The sequence below is a fragment of the Taudactylus pleione genome, unplaced genomic scaffold (assembly GCF_031769625.1).
Source record: "Taudactylus pleione unplaced genomic scaffold, aTauple2 ptg000041l, whole genome shotgun sequence".
Lineage (NCBI taxonomy): Eukaryota > Metazoa > Chordata > Amphibia > Anura > Myobatrachidae > Taudactylus > Taudactylus pleione.
In genome coordinates, this window is record NW_028284443.1 from 66,772,514 (window position 1) to 66,795,861 (window position 23,348).

The 23,348-nt window shown below is 43.6% G+C and overlaps 1 protein-coding gene across 4 annotated transcripts in view; it reads left to right on the top strand.

The window, feature by feature from the left end:
• The window catches only part of RBM26 (RNA binding motif protein 26), a 157,744-nt gene that overhangs the window by 91,754 nt on the left and 42,642 nt on the right, over positions 1-23,348 (top strand). For all 4 annotated transcript variants that reach the window (XM_088459054.1, XM_088459073.1, XM_088459059.1 and 1 more), the window contains exons 14-17: positions 2,078-2,209; positions 4,928-4,999; positions 6,173-6,295; positions 7,199-7,273. In XM_088459054.1, coding sequence (XP_088315180.1) covers positions 2,078-2,209; positions 4,928-4,999; positions 6,173-6,295; positions 7,199-7,273 — 402 coding nt within the window. The remainder of the gene's footprint in view (positions 1-2,077; positions 2,210-4,927; positions 5,000-6,172; positions 6,296-7,198; positions 7,274-23,348) is intronic.

Here is a 23,348-nt window from a genome sequence, read left to right on the forward strand (position 1 = left end):
ATTTGTGTACCCTTGTTAATTTAAAAATCCGTTGGTGCTAGCATGGCCACGCTGCAAGAGACCGTGTGCTGGGTACTTTTTCTCCTGTATGGAGCGGTGGCTGGAGGTGCTTCCGCGGCTTATGTGAATGAACGGCTGCCGCCACAAGCCTTTAATGTTGCCGGGTACTGAATCGCGATCTCTCTGGGTGGAAAACAGGTGGCCGGTGCCGGAGTAGTAATGGAGGGGGGATCCGCAATCAACGCGTTTTGTCCGGTAGGATGAAACTGGCGATGGGATCAACAAATGACAGCTGGTAGATAGTGTTAGCTCTTATCCATATGTTACAGGGGCTTGGCACAAATAGAACAGGTTCTTTAAGAATAATTGTTTTTATTGCTCAATAGTAGCTCTTAAAAGACTTGTTTTACATCACTAAAATGTAGTGATACACATGCACACAGATACTCTTCTGCCCTCTTTTTATAGTAACCTTTCCAAACACAGACTTGCATTTAGCATTGAATTGCTGTGGGGTGTTCTTACCCCTTCTCCACCTTCACGCAGTTAAGTCTGGGTGATTGTATTTTATCTATCTCCCACCCCTAGCTAAGATCTGCTCCAGAGAGATGGACTCTTTGCTGCTACAGGGAGAGGTCTTTGAGCTCAGATATGGAGTTTTGCTACCTCCATGGGGCAATATATTCACTTATGATTGTTACCGCTGTACAGAAAATGGGTTTGGCGTTACAGCTCTCCAGTCCATAGGTTTGGAATACAGCTGCCCCCCCCTTCTTTCCCACTCTTTCCTGCATGGTTCAAGGGAGGTCTATGTGGGGGGGGGGCTCCTCCAACACAGTTACTTTTGGAGTTCTCATGGATCTGAACTTGCATGTCTGCACAATGCCAACAGTTTTTCTTTATCAATAATGTTTGTTTACATTAGATTGAAACACTTGTACATAACATTTTTATTACTTAAGGCAGTGGTTCCCAAACTTTTATTGAATCGCCGCACCCTAGTGCATCAGCATTGTTTTCACGCCACCCCTAAGCCAAAAGTTTTGTTATTGAAAAAATGTAGTGAAGTAGTAAAGAGAAGTGCTTACCTGTCATCCTTAGGTTCATTTAGGTAGTAGGTGACAGGTTTGCACTTCTGTTTGTCCACATATTTACATTACATTGACCATAAATAATTTGATTTGGTGCTGGACCACCAACCTGAGGCACCCCTGCAAGTGTCCCGAGACACCCCAGGGTGCTGCGGTGCACAGTTTGGGAACCACTGACTTAAGGTGTTGTAGTGCCATTGTTGGAATTAAACCATGTCCTGCAGGGTGTAGGGGTGTGTGTTGGGGGGGGGGGGGGGGGGTGTAACATCCATAATGCATAATTGGATTTCCATCATAACCTTTACCATTAACTAATTAAATAGTAACAAAGCTGGTATGTAGCTCATTCAGGGGACATTGCCCAGATCTTGCTCCAGGGCAAGTAGATGCACTCTCCACCTTGATCCATGTTGTGAACTAATTCTGCTTTTATATGAAGTTACAGATTAATGCTGGGTACACACTGACCGATACATTGGCCGATCAATTGATCGCCCAATATATCTGCTGCACATCAGCCAGTGTGTACCCGCAATATGTCGGTGAACGTCGTCGTTCACCGACATATCGCATTGGCTGTGCTGCACAGCCGATGGACAGCTATGTCTGCAGACATATCTGTCCATCGGCAGGTGTGTACGGGCGATCTGCAGACCGCCCGTACACACACAGCGGCAGCCGCGAAGAGGGGGGCGGGACACGCCCCAGACCAGCCCCTCGGTTGCCGGGACCCGAGGGCACAAGCAGATGATGGTCGTTCAGTGTGTATGAACGACCATCATCTGCAGATCACTCGATCTGCAGATGTCTGTCCAGTGTGTACCCACCTTAAGAGAATAAATTCCTGCATTCTTGCAAGTAGTTGGAAGTTGTAGATTACTTGTTACCTAAATACCTTATTACTAATGGTGAATTTTAAATAGTTATTTGGCTAGTGGCTGGAAGTCCTATGTGAATAATTTATCTGGTTCTCTTGACTTTGTAAGGTTGGCCAGCTGAATGTTCAGCCCTCCAATTTGCCGGTTATTAAGCAGTCTGTCAAAGAGCGCCTAGGACCAGTCCCTTCCAGTAATGCTGAGCCAGCAGAGGCCCAAAACGCAAACACGAAGGCAATACAGGTATGTTAGTCATTTGTTATGCTTTTCTTTACTTTTTTTATTCTTACTGGCTGTTCCAAATTAGGTTAAATGAGTAGTTACCAAACTAGTCTTCATGATCCAAACTAGTTCATGTTTACCCAGGCACCTGTGGATCTTTAAAATGTGACAGTTGATGATACACCCGTTGCCCCTGCTAGGTGGTCTGGAAAATGTGATCTGTTATTGGTCCTGAGGGCCGAGGTTGGGAAACACTGGGTCAATAAATTTTTTTTAAAAAGTGGTCAGTAGTGTCGAGCAGCGATCAAATGGCAACGATCAATTTGAAGTTATTACATTAATTCATATATATACACTAATAGATATTACATTATATATATATATATATATATATATATATATATATATATATATATAGGTTGAGTCTCCCATATCCAAATATCTGAAATACGGAATTATTTTGGCATGACGGGTAATGAAACCTTTGATTTTTGATGGTTCAATGTACACAAACTTTGTCTAAGGCACAAATTATTAAAAATATTGTATAAAATTTACCTTCTGGCTATGTGTATATGAAACATAAATGAATTTCATGTATGTACACAAACTTTGCTTAAGCCACAAATTTATTGAAAATATTGTATAAAATGACCTGCAGGCTGTGTGTATAAGGTGTATATAACACATGCATTCTGTGTGTATATTGGGGTCCCATTCCCAAGATATTTCTTTGATATGCAAATATTCCAAAATACAGAATATTCCGTTCTATAAAATACCCCTGGTCCCAAGCATTTTGGATATGGGAGATTCAACCTGTGTGTGCATGAGTATATATATGTGTGTGTGTATATGTGTATGTATGTATATATGTGTGTGTGTGTGTGTGTGTGTGTGTATATATATATACACACACACACACACACACACACACACACACACACTGCTCAAAAAAATAAAGGGAAGACTAAAATAACACATCCTAGATCTGAATGAATGAAATATTATTATTAAATACTTTGTTCTTTACATAGTTGAATGTGCTGACAACAAAATCACACAAAAATTCTCATTGGAAATCAAATTTATTAACCCATGGAGGTCTGGTTTTAGAGCCACACTCAAAATTAAAGTGGAAAAACACACTACAGGCTCCTCCAACTTTGATGTAATGTCCTTAAAACAAGTCAAACTGAGGCTCAGTAGTGTGTGTCCTCCACGTGCCTGTATGACCTCCCTACAACGCCTGGGCATGCTCCTGATGAGTTGGCGGATGGACTCCTGAGAGATCTCCTCCCAGACCTGGACTAAAGCATCTGCCAACTCCTGGACAGTCTGTGGTGCAACGTGGCGTTGGTGGATGGAGCAAGACATGACGTCCCAGTTGTGCTCATTTGGATTCAGGTCTGGGGAACGGGCAGGCCAGTCCATAGCATCAATGCCTTCGTCTTGCAGGAACTGCTCACACACTCGAGCCACATGAGGTCTAGCATTGTCTTGCATTAGGAGGAACCCAGGGCCAACCGCACCAGCATATGGTCTCACAAGGGGTCTGAGGATCTCATCTCGGTACCTAATGGCAGTCAGGCTACCTCTAGCGAGCACATGGAGGGCTGTGCGGCCCCCCAAAGAAATGCCACCCCACACCATTACTGACCCACTGCTAAACCGGTCATGCTGGAGGATGTTGCAGGCAGCAGAACGTTCTCCTTGACGTCTCCAGACTCTCTCACGTCTGTCACGTGCTCAGTGTGAACCTGCTTTCATCTGTGAAGAGCACAGGGCGCCAGTGGCGAATTTGCGAATCTTGGTGTTCTCTGGCAAATGCCAAACGTTCTGCACGGTGTTGGGCTGTAAGCACAACCCCCACCTGTGGACGTCGGGCCCTCATACCACCCTCATGGAGTCTGTTTCTGACTGTTTGAGCAGACACATGCACATTTGTGGCCTGCTGGAGGTCATTTTGCAGGGCCCTGGCAGTGCTCCTCCTGTTCCTCCTTGCACAAAGGCGGAGGTAGCGGTCCTGCTGCTGGGTTGTTGCCCTCCTACGGCCTCCTCCACGTCTCCTGGTGTACTGGCCTGTCTCTTGGTAGTGCCTCCATGCTCTGGACACTACGCTGACAGACACAGCAAACCTTCTTGCCACAGCTCCCATTGATGTGCCATCCTGGATGAGTTGCACTACCTGAGCCACTTGTGTGGGTTGTAGACTCCGTCTCATGCTACCACTAGAGTGAAAGCACCGCCAGCGTTCAAAAGTGACCAAAACATCAGCCAAAAAGCATAGGAACTGAGAAGTGGTCTGTGGTCACCACCTGCAGAACCACTCCTTTATTGGGGGTGTCTTGCTAATTGCCTATAATTTCCACCTGTTGTCTATTCCATTTGCACAACAGCATGTGAAATTGATTGTCAATCAATGTTGCTTCCTAAGTGGACAGTTTAATTTCGTAGAAATGTGAATGACTTGGAGTTACATTGTGTTGTTTAAGTGTTCCCTGTATTTTTTTGAGCAGTATGTATATGTGTGTATGTGTGTGTGTATATATATAATTTATATTTTAGCTACTTTTCCTTTATTGCACCCAAGTGTAGGAACTGGAGCTAGGAAGCTGGGAAGACTATATGCACTTTGTTGTCATGTTATAATACTCTTAAGAAGCACAGACTAAGGGTAGAGATTTGCACTCCTATGGTGCATTTTTACAATATAATTCTCTTGCATTCTCATTCTAGACTGTAACAAAAGTACCCATAAAGGAGAGACTGGGTTTTATCATGAAACACACTTCTACAGCCACTGAAAAGGTCAGAAAAACATTTTAGACATAAAGTTTTATAAAATGAAAGAATATTTTTCCATCAGCCATTTGATGGAGTCAAACTGTTTAATGGGGTTAAGTCTAACCCTCAGGAAACCGGACATAAAAAGAAAAAAAAAAAGATACATCACACTGCTTGGTACCTACTTTCTCATTTGACTGAGAGGCAGTGTGGTCAGCATTTTAAAGCTTGCCTTGGTTCCAGGGCCGTATTTATTAATGGGAGCAGGGTGTGCCGGGCCATAAAACTTAACTCTCCGGAGTGCCACGTCTGCTCCGGTGTCTGTTCCTGTAAAAACGACTGGAAAATGGCCACCCGTCATTTGCACATGTGCAGTACAGGGAAAATGGCCGACGCGCCCTTTTTCTCTGTGTCCTGTGTATGCACAATAGACTCTGGGCACACTGTAGCTCAGTGCTCAGCCGAACAGAGAGGAGGGGGCCCACGTCGGAGACTGCACACGGCCCCCCTCTAGAAACGCCCCTGCTTGGTTCCATGTCCACCTAGTAGCAGGTTGTGTGGTGGTAGTGCTTTTTTCCTTCCTTCCCTGGTCAAGTCCCTTTTACAAATGTTAGGGATCCTGAATAAAACTACTCACTGCACATTCTCACCGTGCAGTGAGTAGTTTTGTTTCCAGGAATAGCGTATTGCGCAGTTGGTAGCTTTGTTTCCAGGAACAGCATTTAAGAGAGGGGTAGTGGGTGACAAGCTGGGCGTGTGATAGTGAAGGCAACAATTTTTATTTATATTTTTTTTATTTTCTTTTTGATTGCACAAAATATATTTAAACACAACTAACTTGTGACTGATCTCACATTAATCACTGTAATTAACACAACTTTTGGCCAACTGATAATTTTCTACCTTGTAGAAAAAAAATGATACAAGGTAGAGCAGTATTTTACTATTAACACAGTAATCATAAGGTTTGTTCTATATGCATATTTTATTCATCGTTTATTATTAGCAAAATATAACCCGGAAAGGTTACAAGATTGGATGGCTTTGGATTGGAATAAATATGCAATTTACTATATTTATTGCAAGCACTTTAACATCTGGCCCAATCTCCTTTTTCACGTTAATATGGGGACATGTCAGTAGCTTATAATACTAAATACTATGCCGTGTAATGCAGTGATTATGCTTAATTTCCAGGTTCTGTCCACTTCTACTGGTCTTACTAAAACCGTTTACAACCCGGAAGCTTTAAAAGCCATTCAAAAATCTGTAACTTATTCTTCTACTATGGACAACCGTGAAGCACATAAAAAGAAACAGGTGAGTAATTTATCCATTTTTTTATTTTCTTTTTCATTACTTTGGAACACTGAGCTGATAATATATCTTATAAAATGTGTGGATTGCAGGAGAAGGTTTTCCCATGTACAGTAAGGATGTTCTTGCATTATCACTTTATCACACGTGGCGGTTTCTTCTTTTAGGCTTGCGTTTTGTTGAATAAATAGTTGTGAAGCATTAGATTTGACATTTTAGCACTTGTTGAGAACTGGATGAATGTTAATTGTGTCTAGATAGGTAATGCACACATTTGATGGATGTGCAGCAGGTGGTTTCCAGAATGCGGTTGGTTGCGGCAGGTGGATTTTTTTAAGTATTTTTAAAAATCACATCAGGGACTTAAAATATGCTTTCACCCATTTTCATGTACCTCATATTTGATGGGACTATTTTTTTTTTTTTTTTTTAAATAAAGCTAAATGCTATTCTTCACCACTTCTTCAAAGATGCATTAATGCACCTGCCGCGGGCTGTTTAAAAACCCCATTTATTTTTAGTTCAATTCGGGGGTACCCATAGTGATCCCCCATGTTAGACCATCTTTTGGGAGGTGGCAGGCTGATTTCCCCAAAAGTGACAGGACTTTTCGATAATTACCTTTCTGCCAGGTCCCGTTTTTGCCGATTCCTAATTGAATACGGGGATAAGTGGGCACGCGCCTGTTACTTTACCCCCTGGAAAAACGTCGATGATGGCGGAAAGTCCGACCTCGGACTGTCCGCTTCAATTGAATACGGGCCTTAGTGACTGTGGCATCCTTTCTCCTTTTAGACTGTGAATTAGCATAGTCTACCTCTAGCTCATTCTCTACACAATAAACATCTTTGAATGGATTCCTTGTGGAACAACAATTTTTCTTTTTCTTTAAAAATAAATTTACAGGAAGCGCTAAAACTTCAGCAAGATGTTAGAAAGAAGAAGCAGGAAATATTGGAAAAGCACATAGAAACGCAGAAGGTGAGAGCTTTGCATATATTCTGTAAAAAAAAAGTGTCCTAGTATATTGATCACCCATAATGGAAATTTAAACTTGTATTTATACTATATATAACAAAAGCCTGTAATGCTCTTGGTAATTATATCTACTTGCTACTTGTTGGTCTTTGTTGTTTTGTTTTCATACCATGGATGACCTTTCTCTCTCCTCCCCCTCTTGTGAGAATAATAACACTAAAAAGAAAACATTCTCGGGACACATTTTATCCACTGGTAGGTTGAACTAACTACTGTTAGTTTTGCGCTGCCTTTCATACAAACCGTATCCCTCGGATTTAAAGCCACAGAGTGGGTTTTATCACTTCAGTGCACAGTCAATCCTCACAGGCCACGTTTAGTGTCCTTTGCTGGAATTGTCACACAGACCCTTATCAGGTCTGCCCAGGAAATTCTCCCAGAGATATATCTGTGACGAGGGAGCCAGAGCATAATTCCTCTGCACTCCTCCACGAAGCAGCAGTCTGGGTCCACAGTAGCAGAACCCTGACAAAACCCTGTCCTAGACCAGGCTTCAGCTTGCCAAATGCTTGGCTTTGTCTAGAAATCTTCCTCTGTTACAAGGACTGCAGGTGCCTTGGTTTTGTCCTTTGTTAAGCGTAAGAGGGAATTGACAGTCACTTTTTCTTCCTCAGGTCAGTGGGATTTGATGGTGGAAATCTGGCCTCCAAATAATCATCAGGGCACTGTGTTCTGAAGAGAACAAGTGTGTACCTGGTGGTTGGCCAAGGAGACATATTTTCTTATTGCCTCCTCCCTCTGCCATTATTGCGCTCTCTATCTAGACAGCCCACCAAAATAGTGCAATCTATCTCTCTACAGCCTAGGTCAGCCATCTTCTTATCAGCTCCAGCTTATGATAGTTTTGCAGCTTGATAGTGCTAGATCTATATCCCTCGGAGATTCTATGTAGTTTTCGCCTGTCTATCTACTGTTGAATGGTAGCTCTATAGTTAAATCATATGTTAGCAGAAGTATATTTAAATGGTTTTGCATATATGCTCTCTATTTTGGTATAAATATTATTCTGTTTAGGGTGCTGCTGGTCTTTTATTTAGTCCTTATTTCCTTATTTAGACAAAGGGGGTTTTGATTTGGTGAACAAGCCTTAAGTGTATTTGGGATGCTTACCAGTAAATCCATTGACTGCTAGGTCACATTGTGCCCTTGGCTGGTTTTTGAAAATTGAGGTTTTGCCCATAGCAAGCAATCGGATTCTACTTATTTGTCTAGCATTTTCTAGAAGATAATGGCTAGGATCTGATTGGTTGCTATGGGCAACACCTCCTCTTCTATAAACCCGCACTTTAGTAAATAGTCCCCATAGTATTACTATGTCGACTAAGAGGAACTCATCCAGAGATGCTCATAGCAAAGGCTCCTCTGTGTCAAAGTCCCTTTGTTATTCTGTTTGTTTTTACAGTTGTATGGGAAAACTTGAAAGATGTCCTTGCATGGCTGAATAACAGCTATGGTTGACTGTACAGCTACACATTACGAGGTGCACAATCAATGCACCTCATTAGGTGTAGCTGTAGAGTCAACTATTGTTAAAAATTACTGTACACCCTCTGTTTTTCCTAGACTAGATCTGTCCTTTGTGTCTTCAGTTAGGCTGTGGAACAGGAGGATTAAGGTTAGGCTGCGGGACAGGAGGATTAGGGCTAGGCTGTGGGACAGGAGAGTTAGGGTTAGACTGCAGGACTGGGGGGGTTCAGGTTAGGCTGCGGAAATATAGAGTTTGGGTAAGGCTTGTAATAATTACAGAAATCTGTTTTTAATTCAGGCTGTCGGCATGCTGCTGCCTGTATTCTGACTTTCGGGATCCCGTACCCAACCCGTGTACACAGTGCGACTCAATCGGGCTCCACCTTTTACTCAATAAGAGGATGAAATAGGCTTATTCAAATTGAGACCTACGGATTTGTCACTAGGAATTCTTCTATACCATCAGCTGCACTAATGCAGGGGGGTGTTGGGCAGACTGGCCGCTGCCCTGTACTATGCACCCGAGCAAACTGTTTGCAGGACTGGTTTCTTTCCTTCATGAAGGGATCCCTTAGGGGTATCCATCCCTTTCAATACTTGATAGTGTTCTCCGGGACTTTGGATATCTGGGGCTCTGGCAGAGTTCTTCCCTCTTGCCTGAACCCCTGTCGTTTTATGTTGCAGTGGTCTGAGTCTTCCTGGTCCAGTCCAACAACCTGACTGCCTACTCTGTTCTACAACAGTCCCTTAGGCCCTACCTACACAGACGTGTACAGGCTGGACATTGACAAGATGCTATCAATCTTTCAACATGGTTGGATTTTTCCAGCTAGACTCTGTTCCAGACTGACCGTTCTTCCTACTTGGAGCCGGTCTATTTTTGGTGTTTGTTGCTCCTTTAAGCTATTTTTTTAGCCGGGTAGTGTTCAGAACTTAACGTCCTGCCTCATAAGTTACAATTCCTAAATTCCCCCTTGGCAGGGCAGTCTTGCGGACCAGTGGGTCTTTTCTTATTACCAGGTACTTGTGATCCCTTATTTACTTGAGTTGGACCAGCAGGATCCTTGGTTTTCCTATGGTTTTTGGCGGGCTCTATGGACCTACGTTGATACAACCCAGGATTTTCGTTGCAAAGTTACGTGGTTCTTGATGATGTCAACAAGCAGGGTTGGACCCCTTCACAGCAAGCCATAACTATTTGAATTTAGGCTGTCATCTGCAAGACCTTCACCTTAACAAATATTCTAGTTCCAAATTCTGTGATGGCCCTCTCAACCAGGTCGGTGGAATGTTCTAGGTGGCTTGGCGTGGTTCCTCAGTATAGCTACTTTCGCAGGGCTGCTCTGTGTTTCTCAGTGTAAACTTACATAGTTTTCTATCGATTTGGCAAATTCGCCTCAGAGATGCTAGCAATAAGCGCATGGTCCTAAGTGTACAGCACATGAGCATTCCCTCCCTTGATGAACAACTTTGTCCCCAGTGTTCTCAAATGTCCCCCATAATTGAAAAAGAAAATGGTATTTCTTCTTCAGGGTCCACAGGGAGACAATGGAGTGTAGGTGGTGGATAGGAGGACCGGACACCAAACAGTTAAGCGTTTGCTATCCCAGGATGCTCCTGTCCTGAGTCCATCTGCATTAGCATTTGATTAGATTTATGCATTGTATGTGACTATAATGCAAGCTGCTGTATTTATACTGACTTTTTGTTTTCAAAACTGTCAGATATAGCTATCACTGTGTTTCTCCTCATCCCTCTAAAGGTGTGTGGGGTTTGTCACATTGCATTTATACTTTATACCTTATTCCTGTTACACATTGCCATGTCTAAAGGTAAGGAGAGAAGGATGTGCCTCCTGTGCTGAAGTCATGTAAATCCTGTTTGGCAGGCCTGTCTGAGCAAGATTTTGTGCCAGATAGGTTGTGTAGCGTTTGTTGTAAACAGCCACCCTTTTTATGTTTTGCACCAGCACAAGAATCACTCTGGGTGGCCTCTTGGTCTCAGGTTTTGTCGCATTTGGTGGACAGTGCTGCAGCATCGCGTGCTCCTGCCTCGATTCTGCCTCCTGCTATGGGGTACCCACAGTATTTGCATCCTTCTCTGTATAACAGTACCAGTCAAAAGTTTTGGGGCACCTTCTCATTCAATGGTTTTTATTTATTTAAATGATTTTCAACATAGTAGATTAATACTGAAGACATCAAAACTATGAAAGAAACATATGGAATTATGTTGTAAACAAAAAAGTGTTAAATCAAAATGTTTTATATTTTAGATTCCTCAAAGTAGCCCCTATTTGCTTTGATGACAGCTTTGCACACTCTTGGCATTTTCTCAATCAGCTTCTTGAGGTAGTCTCCTGGAATGGTTTTCCAACAGTCTTGAAGGAGTTCCCAGAGGTGCTGAACACTAGTTGGCTGCTTTTCCTTCACTCTGCGGTCCAACTCATCCCAAACCAGCTCATTTGGGTTTAGGTCTGGTTATTGTGGAGGCAATTTGACGCACTTTCCTTCGCATTAATCACTTTCCTTCTTGGTCAAGTAGCCCTTACATAGCCTGGAGGTGTGTTTGGGGTCATTGTCTTGTTGAAAAACAAATTATGGTCCCAGTAAGCGCAAACCAGATGGGATGGCATGGCGCTGCAGAATGCTGTGGTAGCCATGCTGGTTATGTGTGCCTTGAATTTTTAATAAATCACCAATAGTGTCACCAGCAAAGCACCCCCACACCATCACATGTCCTCCTCCATGCTTCACAGTGGGAACCACACATGCAGAAACCTTCCGCTCACCTTCTCTGCATCTCACAAAGACACGGCGGTTGAAATCAAAAATCTCAAATTTGGACTCATCAGACCAAAGTACAGATTTCCACTGGTTTAATGTCCATTCGTTGTGTTTCTTGGCCCAAACAATTCTCCTCCTCTTGTTGATCATCCTCAGTAGTGGCTTCTTCACAGCAATACGACCATGAAGGCCGGATTCACGCAGTCTCTTCTGAACAGTTGATGTTGAGATTTGTCTGCTACTTGAACTCTGTGAAGACTTCATGTGGTCTCTAATCTGAGGTGCTGTTAAGTAGCGGTTTCTGAGGCTTGTAACTCCAATGAACTTATCCTCTGCAGCAGAGGTAACTCTTGGTCTTCCTTTCCTGGGGTGGTCCTCATGAGAACCAGTTTTCATCATAGCGTTTGAATGTATCCTCAAGTACAGTTGCAAAAAACATTAAAGTTCTTGAAATTTTCCGTATCGACTGACCTTCATGTCTTAAAGTAATGATGGACTGTCGTTTCTCTTTACTGAGTTGAGTGGTTGGTGCCATAATATGGATTACAACAGTAGTCATATAGTGGTGTCCACTGTGTACTAACCCTACCTCTGCACAACACAACTGATGATCTCATACACATTAATTCAAGACCATTCCAGGAGACTACCTCATGAAGCTGATTGAGAGAATGCCAAGAGTGTTCAAAGCTGTCATCAAAGCAAAAGGGGGCTACTTTGAGGAATCTAAAATATAAAACATATTTTGATTTGTTTAACACTTTTTTTGTTTGCAACATAACTCCATATGTGTTCTTTCATAGTATTGATGTCTTCAGTATTAATCTACTATGTTGAAAATAATTTAAATAAACAAAAACCATTGAATGAGAAGGTGTGTCCAAACTTTTGACTGGTACTGTATGTCCCCCATGAACCCCTGTTAGTTTGATTCTTCTGCTCACTCTAGTCAGAGTATGCTGCCATCTATAGCCCCTCAGCAGGTGCAAGCGAATAGACCATTGGGAGTAAAGCAGGGGCATAAGAGAGGTTCTCTTCAGACGTTGCTCAGGATTCTGACTCAGCCTCCTCATCACACTCTGTTATACAGAGTTCTCGGGGTCTTACTCAGTGGAAGAAGACCATCAATCCTCTGTGGATGTCCCCTCTCTGGTGAGATCGGTTAGATGTGTCCTCAGTATAAAAAGGAAGAGGAGGTTCCGCTGAAATCTAAGACTCCGGTCTTTAGGTGTCAGAAGGTGGCTAGAGATTATTTTCCTCAGTCTGAACAACTGATGAATCTCATGTCTGAAGCATGGTGTACTCCAAATAAGCATTTTTATGCTACAAGGAATTTAACCTCTCGATACACATTTGCACTTAGTGAGTGTAACAAATGGGAAGTTCCTCCGTCGGTAGATGCTCATGTAACTACATTGATCAAGAGCTCTATATTACCCATTCCTGCAGCATCCTCATTAAAAGAGTTTAAAGATAGATAGAAAACTTGATAACTATTTAAAATCCGTGTTTTCATTATCTGGAGTGATTACCAGACCAGTTATGGCTGTAGCTTAGGTAGCCAAAGCTATGGAAGTATGGACAAAGTCTCTGGAGGATTGCATGCCGAATGCTACCAGAGAACAGTTGTCTTATCTCAGTCAAATGCAAGAAGTTGCTATGTGTGTGTTCGATGCGGTTATTGATGTAGGTATCTTGGCTTCTAGGGTATCGGCAACTTCGGTTGCAGCTCGCAGAACCCTTTGGCTAAAAACATGGAAGGCGGTTACAGGGTCCAAGAAGGCCCTGGAGTCTTTGTCGGGAAGGTACTGTTTGGATCCAAATGGAGAAAAGGGGAATTAGGGAAAAAACAATTGCACAGGAGAAAAACAACCAGAAATAGGTGCTATAGGGGTAATTGGTATCTTGTACAGAGGTGCTCCCTCGGAGTATTATCAATTTATAGAGAAAAAAAGGAAAGAGAGTTGACTCCTTTGGTGAGGCGCACTCTGGTAGTGGAATGGAATCTGGTTTACATTAAAATAATACTGCCAAGCTGAAAATATACAAACATAAAGTGCAAAACAGACAAGTGAAGAATGAAACATTCAGTGATAATACTGAATCATATAGACGTGTGTATCATGCACCCATCAAGATCACTAGAATTTAGTGTATGTGTGTGTGTGTGTGTGTATGTATGTATATATATATATATATAGTGTATGTGTGTGTATATATATATATATATATATATATATATATATATATTGTGTATGTGTGTGTGTATATATATATATATATATATATATATATATATATATATATATATATATATGTATATAAAATATATTCTCAAAAAATAATCCATATAGACCAGAAATGAACAGTAATAGATTATAATACAGTCTATTGTGTATAGTCCTGTATTGTGGAATATCTCCTGCGTACAACATATAGGGGTACCTATGTAAGATTACTAAAATGAGTATGGCGAAATATGTAAAACATAGATATTACATAAACAGTGGCAAAATACATAAAGATTAAGAAAAAACTGATCACCACATTCCTTTAAGTAATCTTAAACTGGGTACACACTGACTGACAGATATCTGTCCAATCTGTCTGGTGGAAAGGAAAATCTGGTCAGTCTTCCAGGGTTTTGGAGCAAATTTCTATTGGTATTTGCTCCCATACATTACCAGATTTTCCTTCCCACTAGACAGATATATCTGTCAGTGTATAACCATCTTAAATCACAGTGGATAAATAAATGGAGGTGTCCCTCTTTTCTACCTGGGAGAATGAAGGTCATATAAACTAGATAGAATACAAAGGCAAGAGATAAGTGCAATTACAAGTCAGATTCTGCTTTCTCACATCATACAAGTATCAGACGTGGGATGAGTGTCACTGACACTTGGCACATTAGAAACAGTGCAGATGGCTTTTGCTGTAGTGTCCAGGTGTCCCGGAGTCCCTGTTGCCGTGAAGCAGCGCAGGGAGTCAGGTTTAGGGCAATTAATGAGAGAGCAATGAAAGAGATAAAGGCAAGATAGCTGTCCGTTTCTCCCCAGGTAGGATTGTGGTGCGGAGGTCCGAAGTGCGCACTAAGTGCCCCCCAGCTGCAAGGTTGACGCGCGTTTCGCCGGAGGCTTTCTTAAGGAAGCTGTCAGCTGTATAAGCCGGGTTTAAATAGTTCCGGCTGTTCATTGATTGGTGTGTGTCATGTGACTGACTTCTATTCCTCTGGAGTAATGTCACACATTGGGTGAAGTTAAAACTGAAATACCTAATGGTCAGCTGATCGGGTAATTGACAGTCTGCAAAATATCTTGAGGGAAATGCACCTGACACATAAATAAATCTAACTTAAGAACGAACAGAATAAAGGACTCTATATTATTTGTCTAGCTTTAAAATAAATACATGAATAAAAAGATAGACAGATTAGCACTGAATCTCAACAGATACACATGTGGAAGGCATATGTAACTAAATGATTTGGTTAAATCTGTTATATAGAAATGCCAATCGGACGTAATGCTGTGTATCCAGTATCGGGGTATATAGATAACATCGATAGAACAGTAAATCCATATGTATATTGTATATGTTTATCAAGAAAAACAAGGAATGATTCAATTAATTGCACAATCACCAGATAATAAATATATAGAGTCCTAATGCTGGGCATACACAGCCAGATAAAATGTCTGTCAGACCGACATACATTTTATCTGGCCGGCTGCCAGCCGCAGATGTCGCCGGCATACACTGAGATTTCTCTCAGTGTATTCGGCAGACATCCGCGCTCCGCCCCCGGGGGAGGAGACATTTCCTGGAAATGTCTGTCTGCTGGCCGCGCTGGGCATACACTGCCCGATGCAGCCGACAGTTTACCGGGTAAATATCGCATCGGACGGGCATGCTGGACAATCCTGCATGCCCGACCGAGCAATATTTAACCCTCGGTCGCCCGCACACGCTACAATTATCGACATCAGGCGGATCGCCCCGATAATTGTGGCGTGTATGGTCAGCATAAGTAGTAATAAATAGAAAAAAAAAACGTTTTTTTAAATATGTTGCTAGTATTTAAATATGTTGCTAGTATATTCAATACAAAAAATGTAGCAGATAGCACATAGAAGTGAAGTAATGATTTGTTACGTGTATACTAATATTCCATAGTTAAAATGTTGATAAATGATATTCAACTTCGGAATACACAAGCATGCATCAATAGAGCAATAAGGGCCTGATTCAGGGCCGCTCACTCCCAGCGTATGGAAATTCAGCTAAGTGACGTCAAGGCAGGCGATCGCACGCCCACTGTGTCTTGGCGTGCGATCACTTTGTGTTTATAGATGCCCACCAGCCTGTGTTTAGCCGCCCACTAGCGAACATCAAACTCCAGGAAGTATATACAACCATCGGTACATCGGGTTCCATCGGATATGACCGCAGCGCTTGCCGTTGACTGTACCCTACCGCAAGCACTGCGAGCATTTCCGTGTATAATTCAACCAGGTGACATTTACTATGACGCTGCCTGTTAATTATGCATGCCTCTGTAACAGCGTTGAAAAACTCGGGCACGCCTGCGTTCGCAACTCCACTCCCCCGTTACTACTGTCCTGCCCCTTTTACCACCCACAAATGGCCTCTTCTGTCACTCATTCAACTGGGCTGTCTTTGCTGGGCGAGCGAGCGCTTCCCGATCTCTCGGACTAGTTCGCACACTGCAATGCATGTGCAATTGTATAACATCGGCCGCGTACGAGCGAGCGGCCGGTTGCGAAAGGGTCTGAATCAGGTCCTAAGTCCATACATACATAACATATGGTTAGAAAAAGAAGATAATTTAATTCGATCACCAATTAATTGGTATGAAAACTACCAGAGACAGCAAGGATTACATATTCACTTAAGTGTGGTGCTAGTATATTCAGCACAGACAATAATAAATAACAAAAAAATGATGGGAGAAAAAAAGGGATTGATACGTATATACTTTATAGATCATATAAATAAAAAATCAGTAATGAAAATCCATTAAGTTGTATATTCAAGTGTGAGTGAATCCGTCGTATATAGGCAGATGGAAAGATAAATACAAATAAGCAAGAAAATATAATAGAAAAAAGGAACCCCAGTAATAAGGATTCCAATGGTTCCTAAAACAATCCCTAAGTGATAAGTAAATAATAAGATGCTAAGATCCTAAACAAAAACATTATCTAAGTGTGTACGACTACCCCTAAGTGTAGGCCGTCGTCGGCTCGGTCCTTTCGCCCACAGAGTTAGGGCAAAGGGACAGTCTTCCTCTAGATTTCATAATTCCTACAGGAAACCGCACACCTGGAAATCCTGGTCAATCAGACTTCGTCCTTCCAAGCCGGACGTTAAGTCCACTGCCTGATGGGGCGGGCCTCCCCCTGTGTGGTCTTGGGGTTGGAGGCCAACTTCTACAGGTTTCTTATGCCTGGCATCAGACGACTACGGATGCCTGGGTTTGAGAGGTGGTCTCTCATTTGTTACGCCATCATTCGGGTATTTAACAAGATAATGGCAGTCATAACGGCTTGTCTCAGGTGACAAGGAAGTAGGATAATTCCATATTTGGACGACCTCCTGTTGTTGGCAGTGTCTCAGGAGATATTACAGTGTCATCTTCAGATGATCATTGTCTGCCTACAAGAGCAAGGCTGGATAATCAATTGGAAAAAGACTTTCTCCAACTCAGCAAATGGTGCACTTAGGGGAGCGGCTGAACTCTCTGGGTAAGAGGATTCTTCTACCAAAGGACAAGACTGCAGCGCTACAATCCGTGTGCATGGTCTACTTTGCAAGCAAGAAGTGTCAGTGCACTTAGCGATGCAGGTGCTGGGCTCCATGGTATTCACATTCGACATGGTGGCTTATGCCCAGTTCCACTCCAGGTCCCTACAGCAATGGATTCTGTCTTATTGGGATGGTCAATATCTTCGGATAAAGTCTCAGATGATCCGCATTTCGTCGGAGGTTCGGCTCTCCCTCGCCTGGTGGCTGCAGACGACCCATCTAGACAAGGGTCGCCCGTTATGGGTCCCCACGGATGCAAGTCTGCAAGGATAGGGAGCGGTGACAGGTCATCACACCTTTCAGGGAAGATCGACTGCTCAGGAAAGTCACCTACAGATAAATGTTTTGGAGCTTCGTGCAGTGCACAGAGCGCTCATTCTGGCACAGGACCTCCTTCACAGCAGGCCTGTCCAGATTCAGTCCAACAACGCGACTGCAGTGGCCTGTATCAACCATCAAGGAGTCGCACGAAGTCCGGCAACCATGAGGGACGTGGCGAACATTCTGCTGTGGGCAGAATTCAATCTTCCAGCAATCTCTGCAATATTCATCTCAGGAGTCATTAACTGGAAAGCGGACTTTCTAAGTCGTCGGGTCATACACGCCAGAGAATGGGCTCTCCATCTGGACATCTTTCAAATCCTGGTGGGCAGGCGGGGATTACCGGACGTAGACCTCATGGCGTCACATCACAACCGCAAGGTCCCCAGGTTCGGGTCCAGAACAAGGAACCCCTCAGCCGCCTTCGTGGATGCTCTAGTGGTGAGGTGGAACTTCAGCTTGGCATACCTGTTTCCAATCTCCCTCCTTCCAAGGGTTATCAGAAAGGTCAAGCAGAAAGGCGGCAGGATAATACCAATAGCTCCTGTCTGGCCCTGGAGACATTGGTTCGCAGATCTGACGTGTCTATCCATAGACAGTCCACTGCCTTTGCGACAGGATTTGTTAGAGCAGGGTACCTGCCTATATCCGGCTTAACCTCGGTTGGCTTTGACCGCAAGACTCTGGAGTTTTCCGTCTTAAAGGCGAAGGGTTTCTCTACTTCTGTGATCCAGACGATGCTAAGGGCAACAAAATCTGCTTCTGGCCGCATCTATCACCGGATTTGGCGTTCATTTTTTCTTTGGTGTTCTCACAGAAATTATGACCTTAAGGTCTTCAAGGTCTCCTGAGTGCTTGCTTTTCTTCAGGCTGTGTTAGACTTAGGTCTTCGTCTGGCTACCTTGAGAGTTCAGGTTTCTGCAGTTTGATTCCAGCGCAGAATTGATCCCCTGCCAGATGTTAGAAAAAATTTTCAGGGAGTTCTCAGTCTGCAACCTCTGTTTGTCCCACCGGTGGAACCAGGGGATTTATCTTTGGGTCTCAGGGCATTGCAAGGTGCTCCCTGTGAACCCTTGGATAAGGTGGACCTTAGATTGTCGTCATGTCGCTCTCCATATTTGATTTTTCATCAAAATAGAGCTGTCCTCCGTACTACAGCGGGTTGCCAACCAAAGGTGGTATCGCTTTTTCATATGAAAGGAGATTGTAGTACCTGCCTTTTAGTCTTCAAACCTTTCTAGGGGTGAGGCTTCTCAGGATGTAGTCCGAGCTCTGCGTATCTACGTGGATCGTACCAACTCCATCAGGAAATCAGATGCGCTCTGTGTTATATGGGTTTGACATATGAGGCTGGCCAGCTAACAGACAGACTTTGGCTCGCTGGTTGCGTATGACTATTACGTCTATACAAAGGCTGATCTTCCTGTTCCGATCAAGGTGACAGCACATTCAACTCTGTGGGGCCAGCGTGGACGGTTAGACATGGCTCCTCAGCTGAACAAGCTGTGCAAGGCAGCCACTTGGTCTTCCGTCCATACCTTTATCAAATTCTATGCATTTGATACTTTTGCCTCCCAGGATGCTTCCTTTGGGGACGGATTCTTCTCTCTGCTCAGGAGCGTCCCCACCCTTATGGGAACTGCTTTAGGAGGTCCCCAAGGTAGATCCTGTGGACCCTATGGTCCCTGAAGTATAATGTACCTTAACTCTTTTTTTTCGAGGTCCACAGGGCACCCACTCTGACGCACCTGGCCTCGGTTGGGATCTGTTCCTTGTTTTTTGTATCACTGATTCCCTCTTCGTGTTTTGAGAGTGATTCTTGTGTACATTGTACTTCCTTCTCCACTTTCCGTCTCTTGCCGTTGGGCTTGTTTACAAACTGAATGCGTGTGACTGGAGGCGGGGTATATAGGGAAGAGGACCTATGCATGCTGGGAGCTTCAAAGCGTTTGGTGCAGTGGATCACTCCAACTACAAAAGAGTTAACTAAGGTATGTTATACCATAACAATTATTTGTACTGTATTTCTTTTAACCTCAAGTCTCTGAACAAGTTTATCAGGGTGCCCAGGATTCTTATGGAAACCCTCCGCTCTATTGTCCTAGCTATGGAACCTGGGGACATTATGGTATCTCTGGATATTCAGGATTCTTATCTACATGTACCTATAGCGCCCTCCCATCAGCTTTAGCTACGGTTTGCTGTCCTACAGCAACATTTCTAATTTCAGGCACTGACCTTTGGGCTTTCTACAGCTCCGCAGGTCTTTGCAAAAATCATGGCAGTTATGGCAGCCCACCTGCATCATCAGGGAATCTGGCTACTCCCATACTTGGATGACCTCTTGCTCTTAGCATTCTCTCCAGAGGTCCTTCACCGCCATCTTCAGGTAACCATTGCCTTTCTACAGAGGCACGACTGGTTGATCAACTGGAAAAAGTCTTCCCTGACCCCTTTACAAAGGTTGTTACATCTGAGAGCTCTTCTGGATTCTCAGGCTCAGAGAATTTTTTCCTGACAGCAGACAAGATCTTCGCACTGCAGCAACAAGTCTGCAGGTTACTCCACAGTCGCCGAGTGTCAATTCACTCAGCAATGCAGACCTTGGGGTCCATGGTATCCTCCTTCGACATGGTGGAGTTCACTCAGTTCCACTCCAGGCCCCTACTACACATAATCCTCTACAGGTGGAATGGGCTGTTCAATCTGATCAGATCCCAGACGATGGTCCTCTCTCCGGCAGTTTGCCTGTACCTGTCCTGGTGGTTAGATGTCCCACTTAAACAAAGGTCGCCCCTTTTGGACCCCAGAATGGGTGCTCCTCACCACGGACTCAAGCCTCTGCGGGTGGGGTGCGGTGACTGGCCAGCAAGGATGCTGGACACCAGCCGAGGTGATCTTACCATTCAATGTCCTAGAGCCCCGAGCCATCTACAGAGCCCTAACTCTGGCTCAGGATATTTTTCAGGGTTGGCCAGTACAAGTACTGTCTGACAATGCCTACCTCAATCACCAGTGAGGCACTCAAAGTAGGTCAGCAATGGCTGAAGTGTCACGCATTCTCACATGGGCCGAACACCACCTCCCTGCCATCTCCGCAGTGTTCATTCCAGGGATTCTCAATTGGGAAGTGGATTTCCTCGGCTGTTGCGAGGGGAGTGGTCTCTACACCCAAAAGTCTTATCAGGAAAACTGTCCCTCTTTGTCCTATAGATTTCACAAGAAGGGCTGGCCAGCTAATGAACAGACTCTGGCCAGATGGCTTTGCATGACTATTATTATTATCCTTTATTTATATGGCGCCGCAAGGGTGCTGCAGCGCCTTACAAAGTACATAAACAATGAGCACACAAGAAAAACAGTTATTAGCAGCACAAACAATGCAGGACAAATATGATATCTAAACATTACTGCATAACGCTTAAATAAGCAGCAGAGTGTCAGCAACCAAGTGTTAGGTGCAGATGTGGGAAGTTAGCAGTTAATAAAAGTATAAGTAAGACAAGGCGCACGTGAGGGAAGAGGGCCCTGCTCGAAAGTTTACATTCTAAAGGAGGGGCAGACAAACGGGTGACACAGAAGAAGTAGATAGGAAGGAGCATGGAGTAGTAGGTTATGATGAGCTCTGGAGAGCTTTGAGGAAGAAATGGGTCTTTCTCACAGGCTCTTACTCACAGGCTGGTCTTCCTGTGCCTGCTACTGTCTCTGCTCATTCTACTCGCTCTGTGGGTCCATCGTGGGCAGCCCGCCGTGGCGCGTCTGCCGAACAACTGTGGCCGCTACATGGTGTTCTGTCCACATCTTTCAGGTTCTATGCCTTTGATACATTTGCCTCTTGGGATGCTTCGTTTGGATGCCGGATTCTCCTCTCGGCTCAAGAGCATCCCTGCCCTTGAACAACTGCTTTGGGACTTCCCCATTGTCTCCCTGTGGATCCCTATGGACCCTGAAGGAGAAAAGGAGATTTATGGTAGAGGTACCTTTTTTATTCTTTCTTCGAAGTCCATAGGGTCCACAGGGCCGTGACGCACCTGGCTTCTATGGGTTTCTTCTTTTGGTCACCGGTTTCCTTCTCTGTTGTGTGAGGGTGATTCTTCCGTGTACCAGTCTTCCTTTTCTCCTATCCTGCTCCTGCCTTGGGCTTCAGGCTGTGGGTGGGGTATAGGGGGAAAGGACCGAAGCATCCTGGGATAGCAAAAGCTTAACTGTTTGGTGTCCGGTCCTCCTATCCACCACCTTCACCCCATTGTCTCCCTGTGGACCCTATAGACTACGAAGAAAGAGAGTTAACAAAGGTAAGTCTACCATAACTCTCCTTTTTGGTTCTTAACTGATCATTTCTAGACATTGGATGCCCACTCTTATGCTTCCGGCCTTGTCTTGGGTGGGTTATTTTGAGTTGCGGCACTCCAGGCCCACTGGTTGTCTTTCAGTGAACATGTTCCATGTGCCGGGTTCTCCTCTACCTCTCCTCTTTATCCTTTAGGCTTTTCTAGTAGTAAGTGGCTGCCTGGGGAGCATGGTATAGGGCAGTAGGAGCCTGTGATGTCAGAACTTAATGCTCAGACTCCTCCAGCACAAGCTAAATCAAATGTTCTACAGTGTCCCCCATGGAATCGGAGAATGATTTAACAGTTAAGAACCAAAATCCAATTTTTGTAGTTCTATTTAAGGAGAATTTGCAGCGTTAATGCCTCTGTTTTAATTAATATTAATCCAAATTTACATCATGTAAATTTTAATATTTGCATAAAGCTTAGAAATCAAGTATTGATAGAGCTGTCTTTTGAATAACAGACATTATTTTAATTAATGACATTTTGAAAATTGTTTTTTAGCTATCCTTTTTCAGGCAGTCTGCCTAAACCGCACAGCACGTGTGTTTCTCTATCTCACAACATCTACAGAGCTCTTTGTCTTTGTTACAAACCTTAGAACTCACTTGTGAGTGTTTTAAGAAGTGATATATAATTTGAACAGGCTGCTCCCCCATGTTCCTGCATTCTGAAACTAGCCCTTTCTTCTGCACAACCTCCATCCTACTAGCCACTGTATCATTCCTGACTCCCTCTAGTCACAATATATTTGATACACCTCTGCTGCACCCTTTCACCACACATTAATCGCAAATGTTAACATCTTGAAGAGATTTGGGTTTTCTTTTTGTATTGCTCAAAATAGTTAAGGCTACCTCCATCACCTAGTTGTCAGGCTGAGGTACCCTAAGCTGCTGTGTCTTCCTCAATGATCTCTCTCTCCTTTTTAGTTTAGTGTCTCCCCTCAACCAAGGCTTGGATTGTATATAACCTGCAGGTAGAGCTCAAGTAAACTTATTTCTACTATTTATTTTTTGTAACTATGAGCACTGATCTGCGTCCTCTCAGGCTTGGTAGCTGTTGGGTTGCCCTAGCAATTGTGATTTGTAGAAGGGGATACAGAAGTACTACAACATTTCTTTCTATTGAAATAGCTTTATGATGCTTGCGAACAGCCTCTTTGGAGTCCCAGGATGTCATTGACAGCCCTGCTACAGATTTGTAACCAAACGTTTTTAATGGCAATAAGTTTTTAAAAACCATGCCCACCGGATGTAAAAAGTCTCCTTGCATGGTCAT